The 24908-nt window shown below is 49.4% G+C and overlaps 1 protein-coding gene across 1 annotated transcript; it reads right to left on the bottom strand.

Annotated features, from left to right (window-relative positions):
• Window positions 1-1591: 1591 nt before the first annotated feature.
• Window positions 1592-23875, bottom strand: snrpd1 (small nuclear ribonucleoprotein D1 polypeptide). The gene is made up of 4 exons (XM_072510086.1): window positions 23726-23875; window positions 9011-9087; window positions 6807-6998; window positions 1592-1775 (listed from the first exon to the last, which is right to left on the bottom strand). Exons 1-4 carry the CDS (start codon window positions 23872-23874, stop codon window positions 1699-1701), a joined length of 495 nt encoding a protein of 164 aa, XP_072366187.1. The 5' UTR covers window position 23875; the 3' UTR covers window positions 1592-1698.
• Window positions 23876-24908: the final 1033 nt, after the last annotated feature.

The raw sequence follows: 24908 nt of genomic DNA, 5'->3' as shown, positions 1-24908 counted from the left end.
GTGTCTCTGCCGGCAGGAAAGATTTGTGCCTCAAGACGTGTGATAGTCACAGAAACAAAGAGGACCACAGTGACTGTAGAAACGAGAGGCATCTCCATGTTCAGTATTGTGGCAAAGGTATTAACTCGCACCATTCTGACCAGGTACCATGCATCTACAAGAGTCTCAGTGTGGCTTCAGAGCTGGCAGTGAACGGGATTTTCCCACTTCTACAGTTGCAGAAGTGCTGTGAAGAGAGATCATTCCACTTTGCCTTCATAGACTTCACCGATCTTTGATCTTGCCAGCAGAGGAAAACTCTTGAAACCGCTGCAGAAAATAGGCCGAAGCCTTGGCTCCTGGTTGCCATTTCTTCTCTCCACAAGAACGTGCTGTTTTGTCAGCTACAACGGAGTGAGATCAGACAAAATCAGCAGCAGGGAATGGCAGGGCTACGTCCCGGCACCAACCCGGGCATGTTTTTCTCCATGCCGCTTTGCGCACTTATGGAGACTCCAATGAGGGTCAGAGCTGACTTGGCAAGACTGCGTGTGAAAACCAAAGTGCATAATGTCCTAGCCCACTAGTTGCCATTTGCTGATGACGCCACAACGGCATCACCTGCGACAGCTCATCAAGCGGCTCCCCGGCTCAGCAGGGCGCTTGGACCGAACGTGCCAGGGAGACTAAAGTTGTGGGCCAGGACGTAGAAACTCTCAACCTCCACCAACTTCACTCTGGGTGGTTGTCGACTGCTTCACAGGCCTTAGATCAAGAATTGCCAGCAACCTGCCCCTTGATGCAAAAATCAGCATCAAGATTTGTGACACCAAAGTTGAGTGTGGAACAGCAGCAAACTAATCAAAATACAAATTGCTCTGTGCACCAGGCTGGTGTTCACAGCATCCTACTTGACAGAAGCAAGGCAGGAACAACTTACACAGGCCAAGACAAGTCATAGAATTCCCACAGTGCAGGAGGCCATCGAGTCTGCACCAACCCTCAAAGGGCACCCTAACTAGGCCCACTCCCTCGTCCTATTCCCGTAACCTCATAACCTGCACATCTTTGGACACCATGGGGCAATTTTAGCATAGCCAATCCACCTAACCGGCACATCTTTGGACTGTGGGAGGAAACCGGACCACCCGGAGGAAACCCATGCACACAGGGGGGAGAAAGTGCAAACTCCACACACTGACCCAAGGCCGGAATTGGACCCGGGTCCCTGGTGTGAGGCAGCAGTGCTAACCACTGTGGGCATCTTTAGTTAAGACCGAGGTCGATTTCTGGTGTCGCAAGAGAATTAAATGAATTGGGGAAACGGAGTCTAAGCCAAATATCAGCCATGATTATATTGAATTGTGGAGCAGGTTCGAAGGGCCCCATGACCTACACCTGCTTCCAATCCTTATGTTATTCTGCAATAAATGGGTTGCTTCAAACAATTCCGAACTAATTTAAGATAGTTCCATTTAGTTTTGCTATCAACAGGATAACACAAGATATGAACACCTTGAAATATAAAGATTAGGCTAAAAAGAAAATGGTTCTTTTTCTTTTGCTATATTTTAATGGTGCCATCAGTAGAACATAACAGTGGGAAACAAAGTGATGTGAATTAAGTTTATTAAAAACAAAAATAATGCAAAAATTCTTGAGTAAACAAAACTTGTACAAACATCAACGGCAAATGTCTCCACGACGCAGAATCGAACATTATCGCCTTGGACCTCCTCGTCCTCTCCCACGTCCTCGTCCTCGGCCACGACCTCTCCCCCTGCCTCGACCAGCAACTATCAAATCAAATCGGGAGACAAAGTTAGTTAAAATGAACCAAAAACCTTGAGCATTATAACAGAAGCACGGCGATACTTTGGAATAGTAAGGAGGAAATACGCAAAAGTGAATACAACACCAGCAGCTTCAGAAATGCTTGCTTCAAGACTATGAATTTTAGTCGTTTTTTCTCCCAAATATTCAGAGTTCATTTTAATAAGTTTTCACTTGAACATTTACACATTGATTACACAATGAACAGACAAGGAAACTATTGGCAACCAGAGTGGGCAGCATGGTAGCACAGTTGTTTCACAGCTCCAGGGTCTCAGGTTCGATTCCAGTGGGTCACTGTCTGTGTGGAGTCTACATGCTCTCCCCGTGTCTGCGTAGGTTTCCTCCGGGTGCTCCGGTTTCCTCCCACAGTCCAAAGTTGTGCGGGTTAGGTGGATTGGCCATGCTAAATTGCCCTTAGGTTAGATGGGGTTACTGGTTACAGGCGGTGGCAACCGTTCCTAGACTATCTCGCGGAGCGTTAGAGGAAAACAACCTGGGGGGGTGGAGGGGACGTCCTGGGAGGGTGGATGAGCAAGAGATAACATGAAGGGTTGGGGAAACTGGCACGTACGGGTGAGGGCCAGTGTACAAAGCTGTGTAAATATATCATTTTGCCATGTATATATCTTGCTCTGCGCGATTTCTCTTTTTTCCTGTTACGGGGGGGGGTTATTGTTTGCAAGGGAGAAAAATTGTGTTAAAAAACTTTAATAAATATATATTTTTTGAAAAGATGGGGTTACTGGTTAACGGGGATAGGGTGGAGGCATGGGTTTAAGTGGGATGCTCTTTCCAAGGGCCGGTGCAGACTCGATGGGCCGAATGGCCTCCTTCTGCACTGTAAATTCTATGATAGGGACAGGAGGAAACCATTTCACCCTCAGACCTTTCCCACCATCTCTGAATCTCAATGGTAGAAAAAGTTCCCCCAGTCATGTCGAGTGTGGATTAAATACAATGTGCAGCTTCGAACATGCTATTCAAATTGTTACCCAATGTGGCCCCATTTTGATGACTCAGGCTTAGTGTGACCAGAGTGAAAATTTGGGGGTAACGAGAGCTGTCGAGTGGATGGTATTGGGGGTTAGAGGCTTCAGCTGTTAAGCAGGGGTTCTTGTTGGTGAGAAGTCCAGGTTTGATTGGGATAATGCTTGCTGCTTGGGTCTGCTAAGGGAGGGGAGAGGACGACAGGATTTGAGCGCGGGGCAGTTGATGAAATGTCAGGCTTTCTCCGGGAATAAAAATGGGACTTCTACCCATGGACGGACTTTTCTTTGCAGCGGCAATGGGACCTCAGAGAGCAGTCTGTTAGGCCACGCTCACCACAAAAACCGCAGTTAAAACCGCAGCTGAGGAATCAGTCCAGGTTCCATGGAGCCACAAGACGTAGGTGCAGAAGGCCATTCAGCCCATCAAGCCTTCTCCGCCATTCAATGAGATCATGACTGATCTGTTATGATAATCATCAACTCTACTTTCTCACCGTATCCCCATAAACCTCGATTCCCTTACTGATTAAAATTCTGTCTATCGGACAGAGAGGAGGTTGGGGGCGGAGGCTGCTTGGGGGCAGGCCAGAGGAGGCGTGGCGCATGGGCTGGAGGCGGGCCTAAGAAAGGGGATGGCTGATCGGCGGAGGGGGCACTTTGCCCCCAACTAGGCTGATCACCTGGCATGCTCGAGGGTTGAATGGGCCGGTAAAGAGGGCACGTGTGTTCGCGCACCTGAGGGGACTGAAGGCAGGCGTGGTAATGCTGCAGGAGACGCACCTTAAGAGTAGTGGACCAGGTTAGATTGAGGAAAGGCTGGGTCAGTCAGGTCTTCCACTCGGGGCTGGATACAAAGACTAGAGGGGTTGCGAACTTGATTAATAAGCGGGTGATTTTTTTTGTTACGAGATGGATAGAATAGTTTCGGATGTGGGGGGTCGATATATTATGGTTAGTGGTAAGCTGGAGGGGATGAAGGTAGTGCTGGTTAATGTATATGCGCCAAATTGGGATGACGTGGAATTTATAAAGAGGATGTTGGGTAAGATACCGGACCTGGACTCGCACAAGCTGATCATGGGAGGGGACTATAATAGTTATTGATTCCGGACTGGATTGGTCATGCTCGAAAACGGGCAGGGTGCCAGCAATGGCAAAGGAACTGAAAGGGTTCATGGAGCAGATGTGGGGGGGGGGGGGGGGGGTTGGATCCATAGAGATTTAGGCAGCCGAGGGTGAATGAGTTCTCCTTCTGCTCCCACGTGCATAAGGTGTACTCTCGGATCGATTTCTTTGTTTTGGGTAGGGCCTTGCTGGTAGGGGTGGTGGACACGGGGTACTCGGCGATCACAATCTCAGACCATGCTCCGCACTGGGTTGACCTGCAGGTTAGTAAAGACAGTAACCAGCACCCACACTGGAGGTTAGATGTAGTGCTATTGGCGGACGAAGCGGTGTGCGAGAGGCTGAGGAAATGCATACAAAATTACCTGCAGGTAAATGATACAGGGGAGGTCTCAGCAGAGGTGGTCTGGGAAGCGCTGAAGGCAGTGGTGAGAGGAGAGCTGATCTCGATCCAGGCTCACAGGGACAGGACGGACAGGGCAGAGACAGACCGGCTGGTAAAAGAGATTCTACAAGTCGACAGGAGGTACGCGGAGACTCCAGAGATAGGGCTTTAAGGGAATGGCGGAGGCTACAGGCGGAGTTCGGCTTGTTAACCACAGGGAGGGCAGTGGAACAGCTCAGAAAGGCAAGGGGGTGATCTACGAGCATGGTGATGCCAGCAGAATGCTTGCACTGCAGCTCAGAATGAGGGCGGCAGCTAGAGAAATAGGGAAAGTTATTGACGGGGATGGGAACTTAGTTGGGGACTCGGCAGGGGTGAGCAAGGCATTCAGGGGTTTCTACAGCAGGTTGTACAGGTCGGAACCCCCTGCGGGGCCGGGGGAGATGAGGCACTTCCTGGAGGGGCTGACTTTCCTGAAGGTGGACGGGGAGCTGGTAGAAGGACTGAGGGCCCCGATCGGGTTGGAAGAGATAGTGGAGGGCTTGAAGGTCATGCAGTCGGGTAAGGCCCCGGGACCGGACGGGTACCCAGTGGAGTTCTACAAAACGTTCTCCGCGATATTGGGACCGGTGCTGATGAAGGTGTTTAATGAGGCAAGGGAGAGGGGTTCTGCCCCAGACGATGTCACAGGCCACGATTTCGCTTATCCTGAAACGGGACAAGAACTCGGAGCTATGCGGGTCTTACAGGCCGATTTCCCTGTTGAACGTAGACGCCAAACTGTTAGCCAAAATTTTGTCCTCCAGGATTGAGGATTGTGTACCGAACGTCATTGCGGAGGGGCCCACAGAGTCTCGCTGTATGCGGACGACCTGCTTCTGTATGTTTCAGATCCAATTGAGGGGATGGAAGAAATCATGGGAATTTTAGGGGAATTCGGCCGGTTTTCGGGGTATAAGCTTAATATGGGGAAGAGCAAGATGTTTGCGGTCCAGGCGAGGGGTCAGGAGAGGCAACTGGGGGAACTGCCATTTAGATTGGTAAGGGACAGTTTCAGGTACCTAGGTATCCAAGTGGCGTGGGATTGGGACCATAAATTGAACTTGGTGGATCAGATGAAAGATGATTTCCGGAGCTGGGATGTGCTCCAGTTGTCTCTAGGTGGTAGAGTCCAATGGTAAAAATGACGGTCCTCCCGAGATTCCTGTTTGTATTCCAATGTCTCCCCATCTTCATTCCGTGGTCCTTTTTTAAGCGGGTCAATAAAGTTATAGCGGGCTTTGTATGGGGGGGCAAGTCCCCGCGAGTGAGGAGAGTAATGCTGGAGTGGAGTCAGGGAGAGAGGTGCGCAAAATGTGCGGGAGGACCGGCGAACCATGTCCACATGTTTTGGACATGTCCAAAGCTGAGGGGATTTTGGCAGGGGTTTGCGGACGTCATGTCCAAGGTATTAAAAACAAGGGTGGCATTGAGTCCAGAGGTGGCGATTTTCGGGGTGTCGCAGGATCCTGGGATCCAGGAGGGGAAAGAGGCAGACGTTCTGGCCTTTGCTTCCCTGGTAGCCCGGAGGCGGATATTACTAGCATGGAGGGACTCGGGGCCCCCGAAATCATAGACCTGGCTATCGGACATGGCTGGCTTTCTCTGTCTGGAGAAAATTAAGTTCGCCATGAGAGGATCTCTGTTAGGGTTCGCCCGGAGGTGGCAACCATTCATTGACTTCTTCGCAGAGAATTAATCGTCAGCGGGGGGGGGGGTTAATTAATGGTGGGACCTGTTGGGGAGGGAGGTGGTATTTCACTATGTTTATATTTTCATGTACATTGTTTATATTGCTGCCATTACAATGCCAAAAAAAACTTCAATAAAATGTTTATAAAAAAAAATTCTGTCTATCTCAGCCTTGAACATACTTCACCAAAATCTCATCTTCCAATAGAAAGCTCTGCCTTAAACCCAACTTGAGCGCCATTCCTTAATTGTTTTGGTGGATATTATTTTCCACCAGTTGACAAAATGTGCTTTGAGACAATTTGTGAGGTGGGTTAAAGCTACCACACACTGACTCAAAAAACCAGAAGCAAAAGAGCCAATTAGATTGAGTCAGATTAAGGTGGCAAGGTGGCGCAGTGGGTAGCACTGCTGCCTCACGGCTCCGAGGTCCCAGGCTCGATCCCGGCCCTGGGTCACTGTCTGTGTGAGTTTGCACATTCTCCCAGTGTCTGCGTGGGTCCCACGCCCACAACGCAAAAAGATGTGCAGCGTAGGTGGATTGGCCACGCTAAATTGCCCCTTAATTGGAAAAAAAAATTGGATACTCTAAACTTATATTAAAAAAAGAAAAAAGATAGAGTCAGATCGAATCCAGATGCTGACAATAAAAAGTTTGCTGCTCAAACACAGTCAGCCGGTCTACAAAATAAGACACGGTTTGAAAGCAGAGTTAATATTTATAGCCAAACATTCCAAAAAATTCTCAGCCATCGCCATACCTGCTTCTCTCTTTTTTGATTTGACTTTGGGCTCCACATCAACGAGCAGCGTGTCCAGCGGTAAGCTGTCTGGGAGGACAAAGTATCGAATATTGTTCCCTCGGATACTCAGTGTCTCCAGCTGTACAGGTTCTCTGTTCTTTAATGTCATCTTCACAGCTTTCAAGTGAGTATTCATACTGACATCCACACCTAGAGGAGAAACCGAATGAGGAAATGTTTTACACCGTGGTGTTTCAGACTGGAAGGCGAGTCACCATTCTTTAGGCTGCAGACCAGCCGCTGGAGCCCCAGCAAGGGTGCGTTTCACCACCCTTCTTGCATTGGTGCCCAGTATTTACTGGTACAAACACCCCCCCCAAACTGCGCTAGGAAATAGAAATGAGTGGCTACTGGTTCCCACATCAAACCACCGATCGTGAACTTGCCAAATATTCTAAGAACTGAAATTCAATCCATAAAACACCGGTCTCTGACAGGTAATGGGTTCTGTTGCACCCACCTACAATGCTGACTATAAAATAGTAGTAACAGTAAAACTAAACACTAAAACGGATGAATAAGCGGTTTTAATATATTTCCAAGTTTCTTCTTCAGAAAATGATGATACAAAGGTGACATTGTAAAGATGTTTACCTGCTCTCCATTGTTTTCTCCAGTAGTTATTCTTCATGCGAGTACTGACCATATCAGACACCACTGCAGTTAGCATGATCCCTACCAAGCCACTGTCGAACACTCCACTCTCACAAAGGAATGGAGCATTACAGTGTCAGCCTACACTCAAAAAGGCAACACTTCCCTCATTACAGAAGGTTGCGGGTTCAATCCGTACCCGTGTGCATAACCTAGGGTGACACATCATTGCGGTACTGACAGAGTAACATATTGTTGGAGCAACTGTTCAGATGAGATGATTAAACTGAGGCCTCGTCTGCCTGCTTCGCTGGGCCTGGGGTCCCATGGCTTTATTCAAACAATAGCAAGGGAACTCTCCCCACATCCTGCCTGATGCTTCAACAACATCATGCAGGACCTGATCATTTATCTCACTGCCATTCACGGGACTTGTTATTTGCAAGGTTGTGGCGACACTTCAGAAGCAATCTGCTGGCCATGAAAATACTTTTGGACATCCCAATGATGTGAAAGGCTGGATATAAATGTAACTTTTTCCTTTCAACAAATCATCTTCTCGTTCTGGCTATTAGCAACAATACTCACTGTGCAAGTGACTGCTAAACCCACCCTTCCAATAGGTTGGAGCCCCACAAGAATCAACAATTTGGCCTAATATTTGGTACCAGCGTTTCCACAGGAGAGGAAGTTAAGAACACCTCAATTCCCTGGGTAAAAACAGCATGAAGGCTTGCAGCAGACACTGTCGTCATTCATTCCAGCATTGCTTAATATGAATGGATAAACTCCCCCTCCCCCTGCCCACTCTCCCAGCTTCCACCCTTTAATAAAAGGATCTATTCCAGTCCACTGACTTCACCATCCAATCTCCCATCTACAATCCAACCCCCAAAAAATTCCCTATCAACACATTCATTACAACCGCTGTCTCGAATATGATCCGATTGCATTAACAAACCAGTAACCAGTCATCCACGAGTGCTCTCCAATTCCGAGCAACCCCAGGAAAAGTTCAACAACTCTTTGGAACCGAATAAAAATGAGGCAATGCTGCAATGAGAATTGCTTTGGTGTCAACTTTCCCAGATGGTGGGCTAAAGTAGCCAACTCCTAAACTCGGCTGGGTTACTGGAGAAGGCCCAAAGCAGACCGAGCACAGGAAGAGAAGAAAATCGGACAAAACACAAAGAAACCCCACAGAACTGAAGAGTGCAGCAGGCCATTTAGCCCTGCATTCAGTCTGTGCGTATTTTGTTTTAAGAGCAATGCTTTCTCTCTAATGCCATATACCTGCAATTTTTTCTCTTTTAACTATTTATCCAATTCCTTTTTGAAAGGTAATATTGAACCCCACCCTATCAGACAGTGCATTCCAAATCCTACCAACTCGTAGCGTTATAAAAAACTTTCCTTGATGTTGCCGTGTTCTTTAGACATGAGTGCAAACTTAGCATTTAATGAATACAATAGAGTTCCAGACTGATGCCAAATCGTTAAACGTGGAAACTATATTTATAAATCCTAATGGTTCAGCCAACAAAGCAAGAGGTGAGCTTTCTCTTTACCTGTGATAGTTCCATGTACCTGCGTTCCATTCTTCAGCTCAATGGTCACAGTCTCATGGCTCAACTTCATCAAAAATCTGTGCAAAAGACATTCCCGTTAAAACATTAGAAAGTCAACCACTCATTGATGTATTTACATGAAAGATATATAAATAAAGAATGCTATTTGGTCCATCGAGTCTGCACATGTCAAAGAGCAGTCTGATTCATCCCACGCTCCCTCTTCTTCCCCCTTTCCCTGATTATTTTCCCTCAATTCTCTGGAATTTATCTCATTCCTATTTGGAAGCTACAAAATCCCTGCAGAGCAGGAGTCAGTGATTCAGCCCATTTCTTACGGTCCTGGGCCAAGCAGTTGCCATACCAGGCTGTGATGTGTTTATCTTTAGTTATGTGCACCATCGAAATAGCGCCCTACCTAGACAGACAGGCCCGAAGGCGGAATCGAGCCCAGGTCCCTGGAGCTGTGGGGCAGCGGTGCTCACCGCTGTACCCCCCCTACACATAGCGACTGCTGAATCTAGTAGCTACCGCCCTATCAGGCAGTGCGTTCCAAATTCTAACACCCACTATGCAAAAACCTTTCAAGTTACCTCTAGTTCTTTTCCCATCACCTTAAATCCATGCCCTCTGGTTATTGATCCTTCAGCCACTGGGAACAATTTATTGAATTGAATTTGATTTATTGTCACTTGTACCGAGGTACAGTGAAAAGTATTGTTCTGGGTGCAGTCCAGACAGGTCGTTCCATACATGAAAAAACATAGGACATGCACAATACACAATGTAAATACATACGGAGTGTTGTACTACTCAGTAGAGAAGATGTGTGGAGAGATCAGATCAGTCCATAAGAGGGTGGTTTAAGAGTCTGGTAACAGCGGGGAAGAAGCCGTTTGGACTCTGTTAGTGCGCGTTCTCAGACTTTTGTATCTCCTGCCCGATGGAAGAGGTTGGAAGAGAGAATAACCCGGGTGGGAGGGGTCTTTGATTATGCTGCCGGCTTTCCCAAGGCAGCGGGAGGCGTAGACAGTCAATGGAGGGAGTCGGGTTCATGTGATGGACTGGGTGGTGTTCACGACTCTCTGTAATTTCTTACGGTCTTGGGCCAAGCAGTTGCCATACCAGGCTGTGATATGTTTATCTTTAGTTATTCTAAACGATTAGTTATTAGGGCAGCATGGTGGCACAGTGGTTAGCACTGCTGCCTCACTGGGCCTAGGTAGGGTGCTGTTTCAGGGGGTTGGTGCGGATTTGATGGGCTGAATGGCCTCCTTCTGCACTGTAGGGATTCTATAGAAATCTTTCCTTGTTTTAAAAACCTCTCAGCACATTTCCTCTTGGCCTTCTCAGCTCCAAGGCGAACCTCCGCCTCCCCACTGGGAGCATTTGAGTAAACCTCTTCTGCACCCTCGAAAATCCTTCGTGAAGTGCACTGCCCGGGGGTGAACACGCGTTTATTTTTAAGAGGTCTAGCAAAACACAAGTGTCATATTAGAGAATCAACCATGTTTCCCTGCTTGCACGATCAGAAAATAGCAAGACAGTAAAGAAACCGAGCTGGTCGCCTGACAAAGTCACGGGTTCTGAAATTCTAGTCTGCAACCGAAAATTAATCATGGGCTGAAGCTTCTGTGGCGTGGCAATCACCACTGGTTGAGGGGAGAAGAGGGGTCAGGGTGGGTAGTCTGGGTAAAAACCAGGGTTGGTATGGGGCAAACAGCCCAAGTCCCCTTGGTTCTGGTCAATAAGAGCAATCCTGTCACGGCAGTCAAAACTTTCAACTCCCTGCTCAAGTACCCAGGATGCTGCTTACGTTGGGACTCTCTACAGGTCCCATATTTCGGGGTGACCTGGCCTCCAGACCTGGGCACGTGTATTTTTATCCAAGTACTACTGGTCTACACAATCTGGGTGTTTATTCAGATATTGCTGATCTACACAATCTGGGTAATTTTTCCACCAGTGTCTCTTTGTGTTCAGGTTGATTTTGCTTATTTGAAAATGCCCCCGTCTGAACCCAGGTGAAAAATGCAGAATACATAATCGATAATGTTGCATTAGGTACGATAGAACTGAATGACGCAAGTTATTGAAAAGGACTAGGAACAATGCTCAACGGGTAGAGCTAAATTTAGGAAGCTGAAAAGGGACGGTGGACCAGATTGGGTAAGTATCTGCAAGAATAAAGCCCGAGATGAAAGGGAGAGTGACAGGATGATACAAAACTGATCGACGAACAGAAAGAAGTACCATGGTACAGTTGATTTTCAGGCTTGGAGGGAAATGAAGAGTGATGTTCCCTCAGGGCCAGAGTTAAGACTACTGCTCTTCTTGGATATCGATTAATGACCTAAACATAGGTAGAGGGGGATAATTCCGAAGTCTGCAGTGGACAGCAAACCCGCTATTGTGCTAAATATCAAGAGCTACAGACTTCAGGAGAACATCAACTGGGGAAGCAAACACAGCAGATTCAATTTGGCACAGAAGTGAAGTGTTACAGTATCATCCGAGCAATGAGGAGCGGCAGCGTAAACTGAATGAAACAATTTTAAAATAAGCAAAATACTGCAGATGCTGTAATCTAAAACAACTACAGAGGACCCTGGAATAACAACAGCTCCGCCAGCATCTATTAGGCGAGAAACGAGAGGAACAGAGACATGCTGGGGTTTTACCGATGCCAGTTTGAAGGGCGGCCACTGGGATCCATACTTTTACAGAGAGAGCCAAAGCACGGAAATTTTGGTAGACTTATAAAACACAGGTTGGGCATGGCGGCTGTGTGGTGTCCAACTTTGGGCACCAAATTCCAGGAAGGTTATCAAGGTACTGGAGGCTGTAGAGAAAATGATATCGGGGATGACAAAGCTCAGTTATGTGGATATTCCAGAAGATGGGACTGTTCTCTTTTAAGGGTTGAGGAGGTTATGAGATTTGATGAAGTTCATGGATGGTTTTGAGGAGGATAAATAGTTTTGAGTGACAAAAATGTCAATAAGCAGAGAGCAGATTTAAGAGAAATTACAAAAAGTCCAGAAGGGAAATGAGGAGGCACACAGCAAGACAGGATCTGGAATGCAGTGTGAAGGGGAGATCGAAACAGACTCAATGGGAACTTTCAAAAGGGAATTAGATAAACACTCGAGGGTCGGTTAGCTCAGTGGGCTAGACAGGTGGTTTGTGATGCAGAGGACAGCAGCGTGGGTTTGATTCCTGTACCGGCTGAGATTATTCTCAACCTTGCCCCTCGTCTGAAGTGTCCTGATGCTCAGGTTAAATCATCACCAGTCAGCTCCCCCCCCGCCCCAATCAAAGGGGAAAACAGCCCATGGTCATCTGGGATTATGGCGCCTTTACCTCTACCGTACCTAGATAAATATTTTAAAATGAAAAAGTTGGAGGGCTAGGAAGAAAGCGGAGAGTTCGATTTCAAATGATTGGCACAGGCACACTATTTCTCTTCAATTGTCATGAACAGGCTTGGACCTCACAGGGAATTGATTCTATGACAAGCTATCTACTGCAAGCAGAGATTTGCCAGCAACTGGACCTCAGAATGATGGCATACAACCTATTTATATTTCTAAATTCTGGCAGTAGTCACACAAACCGGGGACTACTTTCTCTACCAAGCAGAAAGGAAAAGATCCAAATATATCAAACTGCTCTGAACTGATTTTATTTGGAGCAAACATATTAAATTAGCTACTTTTTCAGTTAGTCCTGAGAATCTGGGTGACACCTACTGCCTGTGAAATAGTGGCAAAACTACACTGGAGCTCACTTAAAGCAAGTTCCAATGAGGCCATGGATATTTCCCATCACCAACTGTTCCATTCCCAAGAGAGTTCCAACAGGGAGACTGCTACCAGGTACACATTCAGTTCTACTGAAAAGTCATCAACCTGAAACGTTAGCTCTGGTTGCCTCTCCACAGGCACTACCAGACCAGCTGAGCAATCCTGGATGATCCGTTCACAGGTCCCATTTAGTGAGATGGGAACACTGGAAACACTCCAGCCCATCATCTTTCCATTTGTGGGTGACAAATCATTGGAATGATGCATTTATAAAGCACCTTTAACATAGAAAAACATTTTGGAGCGCTTCACAAGGATATAAAAGACACAGACGTTATTGAGTGCAGAAAGAGATATCAGAACACAGCAAGTGAATCTGTTAGGACTTCCGGGTGCGGCGATGACCAGCTGAGTCGCACGTTTCGGCAGCTCCCTGTGAAACGGACTTTTGGGCTCTTGATAGGAGCCCCAACGGCAATTTTAACGGCTAAAAACACTGTGCGGTAAACCAGAAGGGAATCCCCCCTGGATACGGATGGAAAAAGGAGGAGAGAGTGGCCAGATTGCAGTGGATCCTTTAGAACAGCGGCAAGGAAGGCAAGCAAAAACCAAGATGGCGTCGGAAGGTGGCAGTTTAATATGGGGCCCTGAACAACAAGAGTTCTTGAAATGCTGTGTGGAAGAGATCAAAAAGGAAATGAAGAAAGAGCTGTTGGCCCCGATACTACAGGCGATCGAAGGGCTAAAGGAGGAACAAAAGACCTAGGAGCGGGAGCTTCGGGTCGTGAAGGCAAAGGCAGCCGAGAATGAGGACGATATACAGGGCCTGGTGGTGAAGACGGAGACGCAGGAGGCACATCAGAAACGATGTGTGGAAAGGTTGGAGGCACTGGAAAACAACGCAAGGAGGAACAACCTGAGGATTCTTGGTCTTCCTGAAGGTGTGGAGGGAGCGGACGTCGGGGCATATGTGAGCACGATGCTGCACTCGTTAATGGGAGCGGAGGCCCCGGCGGGTCCGTTGGAGGTGGAGGGAGCATACCGAGTGATGGCGCGAGGACCGAGAGCAGGAGAAATTCCCAGAGCCATAGTGGTGAGATTCCTCCGTTTTAAGGATAGAGAAATGGTCCTTAGATGGGCGAAGAAAACTCGGAGCAGTAAATGGGAGAACGCGGTGATCCGCGTTTATCAAGACTGGAGTGCAGAGGTGGCGAGAAGGAGGGCGAGCTTTAATCGGGCCAAGGCGGTGCTTCATAAAAAGAAGATAAAATTTGGAATGCTGCAACCGGCAAGACTGTGGGTCACATATCGAGGGAGGCACCACTACTTTGAGACGGCGGATGAAGCGTGGACTTTTATTGTGGAAGAAAAACTGGAATGAGCGGGTTATTAAAAAGAACGTTCGAACAAAGTGGTGGGGCGAATGTGGGGGGCAAAGAGGGGTTTTATGTACTAATCCTGCGACGTGGTAACTTTTCTCTCTCCCACAGGTGGTGATGGGGGGAGGGGAGGTGGAGGAGATGGGGCGTTGGCCATTAGGGGCGGGGCCAAGGGAGAAGCGCGGGCTTGGTTCCCGCGCTATGATAATCATGGCGGGAATAGAGAAGCAGGAAGGAGGGGGCGTCGCATGGTGCGAGCCGAGGTCACGGGGGGAAGCCGAGGTCAGCCAGAGTTTGCTGACTTCTGGGAGCAACATGGGGGGAGTAATTACGCTAGCGGGGGATCTAGCGGGGGGGGTTGGAGGGGGGAATTACTGGGTTGCTGCTGCTGGGGAGAGGGGGGAGCTGGTATGGGAGAGGATGGGCGGGGGGGCACCGCCTGGGGGAGATACAGCTGCGTGGGAACCGGGTGAGGAGCTGGAAAAAAGTAATGGCTAATCGACAAGGGGGGGGGGGGGGTAGGAAGCCCCCCAACTCGGCTGATCACGTGGAACGTGAGAGGGCTGAACGGGCCGATAAAGGGGGCACAGGTACTCGCACACCTTAAGAAACTTAAGGCAGATGTGGTTATGTTACAGGAAACGCACCTGAAACTGATAGACCAGGTTAGGCTACGCAAAGGATGGGTGGGGCAGGTGTTCCATTCGGGGCTAGATGCGAAAAACAGGGGGGTGGCTATATTAGTGGGGAAGCGGGTAATGTTCGAGGCAAAGACTATAGTGGCAGATAACGGGGGCAGATACGTGATGGTGAGTGGCAAACTACAGGGGGAGACGGTGGTTTTGGTAAACGTATATGCCCCGAACTGGGATGATGCCAATTTTATGAGGCGGATGCTAGGACGCATTCCGGACCTAGAGATGGGAAAGCTGATAATGGGGGGAGATTTTAATACGGTGTTGGAACCAGGGCTGGATAGGTCGAAGTCCAGGACTGGAAGGAGGCCGGCAGCAGCCAAGGTACTGAAAGATTTTATGGAGCAGATGGGAGGTGTAGACCCGTGGAGATTTAGCAGACCTAGGAGTAAGGAGTTCTCGTTTTTCTCCTATGTTCATAAAGTCTACTCGCGAATAGACTTTTTTGTGCTGGGTAGGGCATTGATCCCGAAGGTGAGGGGAACGGAGTATACGGCTATAGCCATTTCGGATCACGCTCCACACTGGGTGGACTTGGAGATAGGGGAGGAAACAGGAGGGCGCCCACCCTGGAGAATGGACATGGGACTAATGGCAGATGAGGGGGTGTGTCTAAGGGTGCATTGAAAAGTACTTGGAACTCAATGATAATGGGGAGGTCCAGGTGGGAGTGGTCTGGGAGGCGTTGAAGGCGGTGGTTAGAGGGGAGCTGATATCAATAAGGGCACATAAAGGGAAGCAGGAGAGTAAGGAACGGGAGCGGTTGCTGCAAGAACTTTTGAGGGTGGACAGACAATATGCGGAAGCACCGGAGGAGGGACTGTACAGGGAAAGGCAAAGGCTACATGTAGAATTTGACTTGCTGACTACGGGCACTGCAGAGGCACAATGGAGGAAGGCACAGGGTGTACAGTACGAATATGGGGAGAAGGCGAGCAGGTTGCTGGCACACCAATTGAGGAAAAGGGGAGCAGCGAGGGAAATAGGGGGAGTGAGGGATGAGGAAGGAGAGATGGAGCGGGGAGCGGAGTGAATGGAGTGTTCAAGACATTTTATAAAAAATTATATGAAGCTCAACCCCCGGATGGGAGGGAGAGAATGATGGGCTTCTTGGATCGGCTGGAATTTCCCAAGGTGGAAGAGCAGGAAAGGGTGGGACTGGGAGCACAGATCGAGGTAGAAGAAGTGGTGAAAGGAATTAGGAGCATGCAGGCGGGAAAGGCCCCGGGACCGGATGGATTCCCAGTCGAATTCTATAGAAAATATGTGGACTTGCTCGCCCCGGTACTGACGAGGACCTTTAATGAGGCAAAGGAAAGGGGACAACTGCCCCCGACTATGTCTGAAGCAACGATATCGCTTCTCTTAAAGAAGGAAAAGGACCCGCTACAATGCGGGTCCTATAGACCTATTTCCCTCCTAAATGTAGATGCCAAGGTCCTGGCCAAGGTAATGGCAATGAGAATAGAGGAATGTGTCCCGGGGGTGGTCCACGAGGACCAAACTGGGTTTGTGAAGGGGAGACAGCTGAACACGAATATACGGAGGTTGTTAGGGGTAATGATGATGGCCCCACCAGAGGGAGAAACGGAGATAGTAGTGGCGATGGATGCCGAGAAAGCATTTGATAGAGTGGAGTGGGATTATTTGTGGGAGGTGTTGAGGAGATTTGGTTTTGGAGAGGGGTATGTTAGATGGGTGCAGCTGTTGTATAGGGCCCCAGTGGCGAGCGTGGTCACGAATGGACGGGGATCTGCATATTTTCGGCTCCATAGAGGGACAAGGCAGGGATGCCCTCTGTCCCCATTATTGTTCGCACTGGCGATTGAGCCCCTGGCGATAGCGTTGAGGGGTTCCAAGAAGTGGAGGGGAGTACTTAGGGGAGAAGAGCACCGGGTATCTTTGTATGTGGACGATTTGCTACTATACGTGGCGGACCCGGCGGAGGGGATGCCAGAAATAATGCGGATACTTGGGGAGTTTGGGGATTTTTCAGGGTATAAATTGAACATGGGGAAAAGTGAGTTGTTTGTGGTGCATCCAGGGGAGCAGAGTAGAGAAATAGAGGACCTACCGTTGAGGAAGGTAACAAGGGACTTTCGTTACCTGGGGATCCAGATAGCTAAGAATTGGGGCACATTGCATAGGTTAAATTTAACGCGGTTGGTGGAACAGATGGAGGAGGATTTCAAGAGATGGGATATGGTATCCCTGTCAATGGCAGGGAGGGTGCAGGCGGTTAAGATGGTGGTCCTCCCGAGATTCCTCTTTGTGTTTCAGTGCCTCCCGGTGGTGATCACGAAGGCTTTTTTTAAAAGGATTGAAAAGAGCATCATGGGTTTTGTGTGGGCCGGGAAGACCCCGAGAGTGAGGAAGGGATTCTTACAGCGTAGCAGGGATAGGGGGGGGCTGGCACTACCGAGCCTAAGTGAGTATTATTGGGCCGCTAATATTTCAATGGTGAGTAAGTGGATGGGAGAGGAGGAGGGAGCGGCGTGGAAGAGATTAGAGAGGGCGTCCTGTAGGGGGACTAGCCTACAGGCTATGGTGACAGCCCCATTACCGTTCTCACCGAGGAACTACACCACAAGCCCGGTGGTGGTGGCTACACTGAAGATTTGGGGACAGTGGAGACGGCATAGGGGAAAGACTGGAGCCTTGGGGGGGTCCCCGATAAGAAACAACCATAGGTTTGCCCCGGGGGGAATGGATGGGGGATATGGAATGTGGCAAAGAGCAGGAATAACGCAACTGAAAGATCTGTTTGTGGATGGGAAGTTCGCGAGTCTGGGAGCGCTGACCGAGAAATATGGGTTGCCCCAAGGGAATGCATTCAGGTATATGCAACTGAGGGCTTTTGCGAGGCAACAGGTGAGGGAATTCCCGCAGCTCCCGACACAAGAGGTGCAGGACAGAGTGATCTCAAAGACATGGGTGGGGGATGGTAAGGTGTCAGATATATATAGGGAAATGAGGGACGAAGGGGAGACTATGGTAGATGAACTAAAAGGGAAATGGGAAGAGCTGGGGGAGGAGATCGAGGAGGGGCTGTGGCAGATGCCCTAAGCAGGGTAAACTCGTTGTCCTCGTGTGCCAGGCTAAGCCTGATTCAGTTTAAGGTATTACACAGGGCACATATGACTGGAGCACGGCTCAGTAAATTTTTTGGGGTGGAGGATAGGTGTGCGAGGTGCTCGAGAAGCCCAGCGAATCATACCCATATGTTTTGGTCATGCCCGGTACTACAGGGGTTTTGGATGGGGTGACAAAGGTGCTTTCAAAAGTAGTAGGAGTCCGGGTCGAACCAAGCTGGGGGTTGGCTATATTTGGGGTTGCACAAGAGCCGGGAGTGCAGGAGGCGAGAGAGGCCGATGTTTTGGCCTTTGCGTCCCTAGTAGCCCGGCGCAGGATATTGCTAATGTGGAAAGAAGCCAAGCCCCCGGGGGTGGAGACCTGGATAAATGACATGGCGGGGTTTATAAAGCTAGAGCGGATTAAGTTCGTCCTAAGGGGGTCGGCTCAAGGGTTCACCAGGCAGTGGCAACCGTTCGTCGAATACCTCGCAGAAAGATAGACGGAATGGGAAAAAGAAGGCAGCAGCAGCAGCCCAGGATCGGGGGGGGGGGGGGGGGGGGGGGGGGGGGGGGGGGGGGGGGGGGGGAGAGGAACCAGAAGGACTCTCAGGGTTGTTAATATATACTGTATAGTATGTATAGGTCGTTGCTACAGATAATTATATATTGGACTGTTAAATTATATTTTTGGAGAGTGTTACTTGTGACAAGGCAGTTGCCAATTAGGGCTAGTTTTCATTTTTGTTATTTATTATTTATTCATTTTTTGTTTATAAAATAGGTCATTGTTATTTGTGTTGTTATAATATTGTGTAAAGGATGCACAATGTACTGTGTTGGTTGACCAAAAATTTTCAATAAAATATTTAATAAAAAATAAAAAATAAAAAGTGAATCTGTTAGTGCGTGTTCTCAGACTTTTGTATCTCCTGCCCGATGGAAGAGCTCAGCTGAGAGAATAAGCCGGGTGGGAGGAGTCTTTGATTATGCTGCCCGCTTTCTAAAGGGAGGTGTAGACAGAGTCAACGGATGGGAGGCGGGTTTGCATGATGGACTGGGCTTCACGACACTGGTCACTCCTCAAAAACCTCAACAGCCTTTCCCTTCAGGGATTGCATTTTCCTTTCACCATAACACTGCCTTCCCCACTTCCTGGATGAAGTCCCCTTACCCCCCCCCCCCCCCCATTATATTCATTTAATTTACAAGGAAACCGTGTCTCCGACCTTCACCCTCCCGTTCACAAGAGCAATCCCTCTCCAAATCCACACAGACATTTGATCGCTGTCCGAGTATGTTTGGTGGTGTGAAGAAACGACTGAGCCATTTTTCCTCGCTATTCATAGCAGTTTTGAGTAAAGAAAACACTCGACAAACTCTAGTTATTTGTTAACTAGCTGTTCTTACCATCTCCGTCCATACCTATGGTAACTTTTGACAGATATATACATTGTATATTTTGTTTCTATTGATGGTGCACATCCATCACGTTTCCTTGATATCGGTGCATTCCACACAGGTATGGGACAAATTAGGGAACACTGCACAGTAGTAAAGCTGAGGTAGAAGATTTAGCACAGTGCGGAAACCAAAGCTATGTCAATCCAGCACTTGTACTATACACCGCTGCTCCAAAACCTTGCATCGTGGCTTAGCAGTAAGTACTGAATACAAGAAACCAAGGTAGACAGGTCATGCAACAGATTTACTAACAAGACAGGTAGATGCTGAGAGATTGTTCCCACTGGTCAGGAAATCTAAAACACAGCCTTAGGATAAGCAGTTGATCACTTAGGACTGAAATGAGAGGAAATTCCCCCACTCAAAGGGTTGTGAATCTTTGGATTTCTCAATCCTAAAGGATTACATAGAAGATAGGAGCAGGAGGAGGCCTTTTGGCCCTTCGAGCCTGCTCCGCCATTCATCACGATCATGGCTGATCATCCAACTCAATTGCCTAACCTGCTTTCTCCCCATAGCCTTTGATCCCATTCTCCCCAAGTGCTATATCTAGCCGCCTCTTGAATATATTCAAAGTTTTAGCATCAACTACTTCCTGTGGTAATGAATTCCACAGGCTCACCACTCTTTGTGTGAAGAAATGTCTCCTCATCTCTGTCCAAAATGGTTTACACTCCATCGGTAACATCTTCTCTGCATCTAGCCTGTCTAGTCCTGTTAGAATTTTATAAGTCTCCATGAGATTCCCCCCTCATTGTGGAAGTTTCATTGTTAAATATATTTCAGGCTGGGATGGACAGAATTTTGGCCTCAGGGACATGGGGCGTGGGCAAGAGTTGAAGCCCAAGATCAGCCATGATCGTATCCAATGACAGAGCAGGCTCGATGGGCTGAATGGTTTCCCACGGTAGTTAGCACTGCTGCCTCACAGCTCTAGCGGGTCACTGTCTGTGTGGGGTTTGCACGTTCTCCCCACATCTGCATGGGTTTCTTCCGGGTGCTCCGGTTTCCTCCCAGTCCAAAGATGTGCAGGTCAGGTGGATTGGTCATGCTAAATTGCCCCTTAGTGTCCAAAAAGCTGCCTTTAAATGGGGTTATGGAGTTACAGGGGTAGGGCGGAGTAGGCATAGGTAGGGTGCTCTTTCAGAGGGTCGGTGTACACTCGATGGGCCGAATGGCCTTCTTTTGCATTGTAGGGATTCTATGGTGCACCTCGAATTCTCATGAAAGCACTCTGCAATATGTCAAATCTCAAGGTTCGATGAGGCTGATAGAAAGCATCATTCACTATATCTTCAGAGTAGTCAAATACTTCAGTCCCATGGATCTGAATGTTTCTTTTATCCCAGTGTACAAATCCAGAGATACTGATCAATATCACCCAGGACTCCAGTCCCTGATTATTATCCTCTGATGACATCGCATATTTACACCAGTCTTTAATACAAGTAAACTTTCTCAAATTGCTTCGAGTGGAAATAAACTGGGCACTAAACCAGACAGAGTGACCAAACACTTGTTCAAAGATAGCATCAAAGGTCAAGAGATTGTGTGCCTTAGGTAGGCAGTTCCAATGGATAGGGCAAGACAGCGGAATGGATCTTTACCAATGCTGGAGCAGAGGAGAGGGAACACTGAAAGCCATAGTCTGAGAAATAGAGCACTCTGAGGTGGTGGTTTGGGGGGGGGGGGGGGGGGGGGTACTGGAGTAAAGAAGGAGTTTGCAGAGATATGGTGGGATATCGATTCAGTTTTTGGATGTGAACTGTTGAATAATAGTTACAGTGCTGGAGTAAAGTTCTAACAAGGATGCAGGGCACAGGATAGGTACGACAAATTCAAACTGGTTCAGGTATATAGAAACCACACAGCAACGACGAGAGCAGTTGACAACAAAAACATGGGTTAGGTTTTCAGCATCAGCAGGGTTGGGCAAACTCACTAGAGGTGGAAAGACTCAGTTTGGCGATGGGGCTGGATTGGTGGGTCTAAAACTCAGCCACGGGCCAAACAGGACGGCGAGGTTACAGAATCTGATTCAACCTGAAAGAGGGGGCATATGTGGGGATAGTGTGCAGTGGTAGTGTCGGGCACCTCTTTTTTACTGTTCAGCTAGAGTAGGGCCTGGCTGACCACCCAGATGTGGGTATGGGGGGGGGTGGTGAAGAGCACATTGCTGACCGCCCAGCTATGGGTATCGAGGGGGTGGGGGGTGGTGAAGCTGGACAGGCCGGCTCCGGGTATTAGGGAAGAAGAGCTGAAGCAGGGCAGCCCTTTGCTTTCCACCTGGTTATGGGTATTGGGGTGAAGAGCTAGGCAGACCCTTGCTGACCGTCTGGCTATGGGTATTGCGGGTGAAGAGCTGGGCAGCCCCTTGCTGACCACCTGGTTATGGGTATTAGGGATAAAGAGCTAGAACATAAGAACTAGGAGCAGTAGGCCATCTGGCCCCTCGAGCCTGCTCCACCATTCAATGAGATCATGGCTGATCTTTTGTGGACTCAGCTCTACTTTCCGGCCCGAACACCATAACCCTTAATCCCTTTATTCTTCAAAAAACTATCTATCTTTATCTTAAAAACATTTAATGAAGGAGCCTCTACTGCTTCACTGGGCAAGGAATTCCATAGATTCACAACCCTTTGGGTGAAGAAGTTCCTCCTAAACTCAGTCCTAAATGTACTTCCCCTTATTTTGAGGCTATGCCCCCTAGTTCTGCTTTCACCCGCCAGTGGAAACAACCTGCCCGCATCTATGCTGTCTATTCCCTTCATAATCTTATATGTTTCTATAAGATCCCCCCTCATCCTTCTAAATTCCAACGGGTACAGTCCCAGTCTACTCAACCTCTCCTCGTAATCCAACTAGGGATGGGCAGCTAGGCAGCCCCTTGCTGACCGCCTGGTTATGGGTGTTAGGGGGAAGAGCTGGGCAGCCCCTTGCTGACTGCCTGGTTAAGGGTATTGGGGTGAAGAGCTGGGCAGGCCCTTGCTGACCGCCTGGTTAAGGGTATTGGGAGTGAAGAGCTGGGCAGCCCCCTGCTGACCGCCTGGTTATGGGTATTAGGGGTGAAGAGCTGGGCAGCCCCTTGCTGACCGCCTGGCTATGGGTATTGGGGGTGAAGAGCTGGGCAGCCCCTTGCTGACCGCCTGGTTATGGGTATTGGGGGTGAAGAGCTGGGCAGACCCTTGCTGACCGCCTGGTTATGGGTATTGGGAGTGAAGAGCTGGGCAGACCCTTGCTGACCGCCTGGTTATGGGTATTGGGGGTGAAGAGCTGGGCAGACCCTTGCTGACCACCTGGTTATGGGTATTGGGGGTGAAGAGCTGGGCAGACCCTTGCTGACCGCCTGGCTATGGGTATTGGGAGTGAAGAGCTGGGCAGCCCCTTGCTGACCGCCTGGCTATGGGTATTGGGAGTGAAGAGCTGGGCAGCCCCTTGCTGACCACCTGGCTATGGGTATAGGGAGTGAATGGCTGGGCAGCCCCTTGCTGACCGCCTGGCTATGGGTATAGGGAGTGAAGAGCTGGGCAGACCGTTGTTGACCACCTGGCTATGCGTATTGGGAGTGAAGAGCTGGGCAGCCCCTTGCTGACCACCTGGTTATGGGTATTGGGGCGAAGAGCTGGGCAGCCCCTTGCTGACCACCTGGTTATGGGTATTGGGGCGAAGAGCTGGGCAGATCCTTGCTGACCGCCTGGCTATGGGTATTGGGAGTGAAGAGCTGGGCAGCCCCTTGCTGACCGACTGGCTATGGGTATTGGGGATGAAGAGCTGGGCAGACCCTTGCTGACCGCCTGGCTATGGGTATTGGGGGTGAAAAGTTGGAGCTGGGCAGCTGTCTGGATACCAGGGGGGGAAGCAGCAGTCAGTGATGCCTCCCGCAGTCGAATAGCATGTCTGTGAGCTTGTGGAATCGGGAGGTTTTAAGGGACAATGTGTGTTTGTATTTAAAACTTTTAGAATTGCTGTAAAGACAAAGGGCTGGGGAGAGTCCAGCCAGCCTCATCCGCTGGGAGTTAATGCTCCGTCAGTCAGACCAGGAGCATCTCCTGCCCCAAGGCCCGGATTGGGAAGCTCCCGCCCGGCGTGGGCGCGCAGCCTAGGCCCAGGCCTCTGATCGCCCGACTCTCCTTGCGCTGGCGGCCCGGCTTCCCCCTCCCGACCCGGCCGCAGCTGCTGACTCGACCCCAGGCCTAGACTGTGGCCGGGGCCTCCCCTCCCTTCCTCATACCCCCCCCCCGATCGGTAGGTGTGGGCCCCGAGCCGCCCTTCCCCGGCCTCCGATGCCGCCCCTTACCGGACTAGTTTCATGATGGCGGCTGATTGTTCCCGGAGGCCGCGGAATGGAGACGGCCTCAGCCCGCCCAGCACTGAGCATGCGCGGAACTGCCGACAGCCCGCCCAGCACCGAGCATGCGCGGGGTGCCGGCCGACCCCATAGCCCATCCCCGAGCACGCGCGGAGTGCCGGCCGATCAGCGAGCATGCGCAGAGTGCCGGCCGACTCCCGAGCCCATCACTGAGCATGCGCCACGTGCCGGTCGGCCGCCCACCAAATATTGGGCACGCGTAGTGCCGGCTCCCAAACACGCCCAACGTAGACCATGCGCGGGACGCCGGCCGGCGGCCCTTTCCGAACGGAGCATGCGCGAGGAGCCGGACGGTAAAGATGCTCCCTATCGCCCCCTTCAGCTTCTGTCTGGTTTCAAATGTGTTCCCAATCCTGTTGGAGAGAATGTAGAACACAGCAACAAACTAATTCTAAGTTTTATCTACCCTCTGTACTTTTAAATTTTTGAGTTTGCTGGTTGTGAAGCTTTGGTTATAAGAATGATAGAATTTTACAACAAAGTATCAGTCCTGTCATTCCCCTGTTCATAACCCTGCAAATTCTTCCCTTTCGAACATGGCCAGCACAGGGGTTACCACTGCGGCCTCAGTGCCAGGGAACCGGGTTTGATTCCGACCTTGGAGTTTGTCTGTTCTCCACGTGTCTGAGTGGGTTTCCTCTGGGTGCCACAGTCCAAAGATTTGAAGGTGAGGTGGATTGGCTGTGCTAAATTGCCCCTTCAGTATCCAACAGTTGGGTGGGGTGACAGGGATTCGATGGAGGATTGGGTGTAGGTGGGAAGGATTGGTGCGGACCTGGTGGGCCGAATGGCCTCCTGCACTGTAGGGATTCTAAACACTTCCCTCATGACAACATAAAATAAATCAAATCCAAGCTCTTCACCCAGTCCACACATCATGGCGACTAGGGGCTTTTCACAGTAACTTCATTGAAGCCTACTTGTGACAATAAGTGATTATTATAATAATGTAAGCATATTACTGCGGATGCTGGAATCTGAAACAAAACAGAAGGTGCTGGAAAATCTCCAGCTAACGTTGAGTCTGGATCACTCGTCAAGAGCATCAGAATCTGCTGCCCCCATCCTAACTTGTACCAAGTACCATCCGCCCATCACCCCTATGCTTGCT

The sequence above is a fragment of the Scyliorhinus torazame genome, chromosome 6 (assembly GCF_047496885.1).
Source record: "Scyliorhinus torazame isolate Kashiwa2021f chromosome 6, sScyTor2.1, whole genome shotgun sequence".
Classification (NCBI taxonomy): domain Eukaryota; kingdom Metazoa; phylum Chordata; class Chondrichthyes; order Carcharhiniformes; family Scyliorhinidae; genus Scyliorhinus; species Scyliorhinus torazame.
Note: the sequence above shows the minus strand (reverse complement) of the source record. Positions and strands in the feature narration are given on the sequence as shown.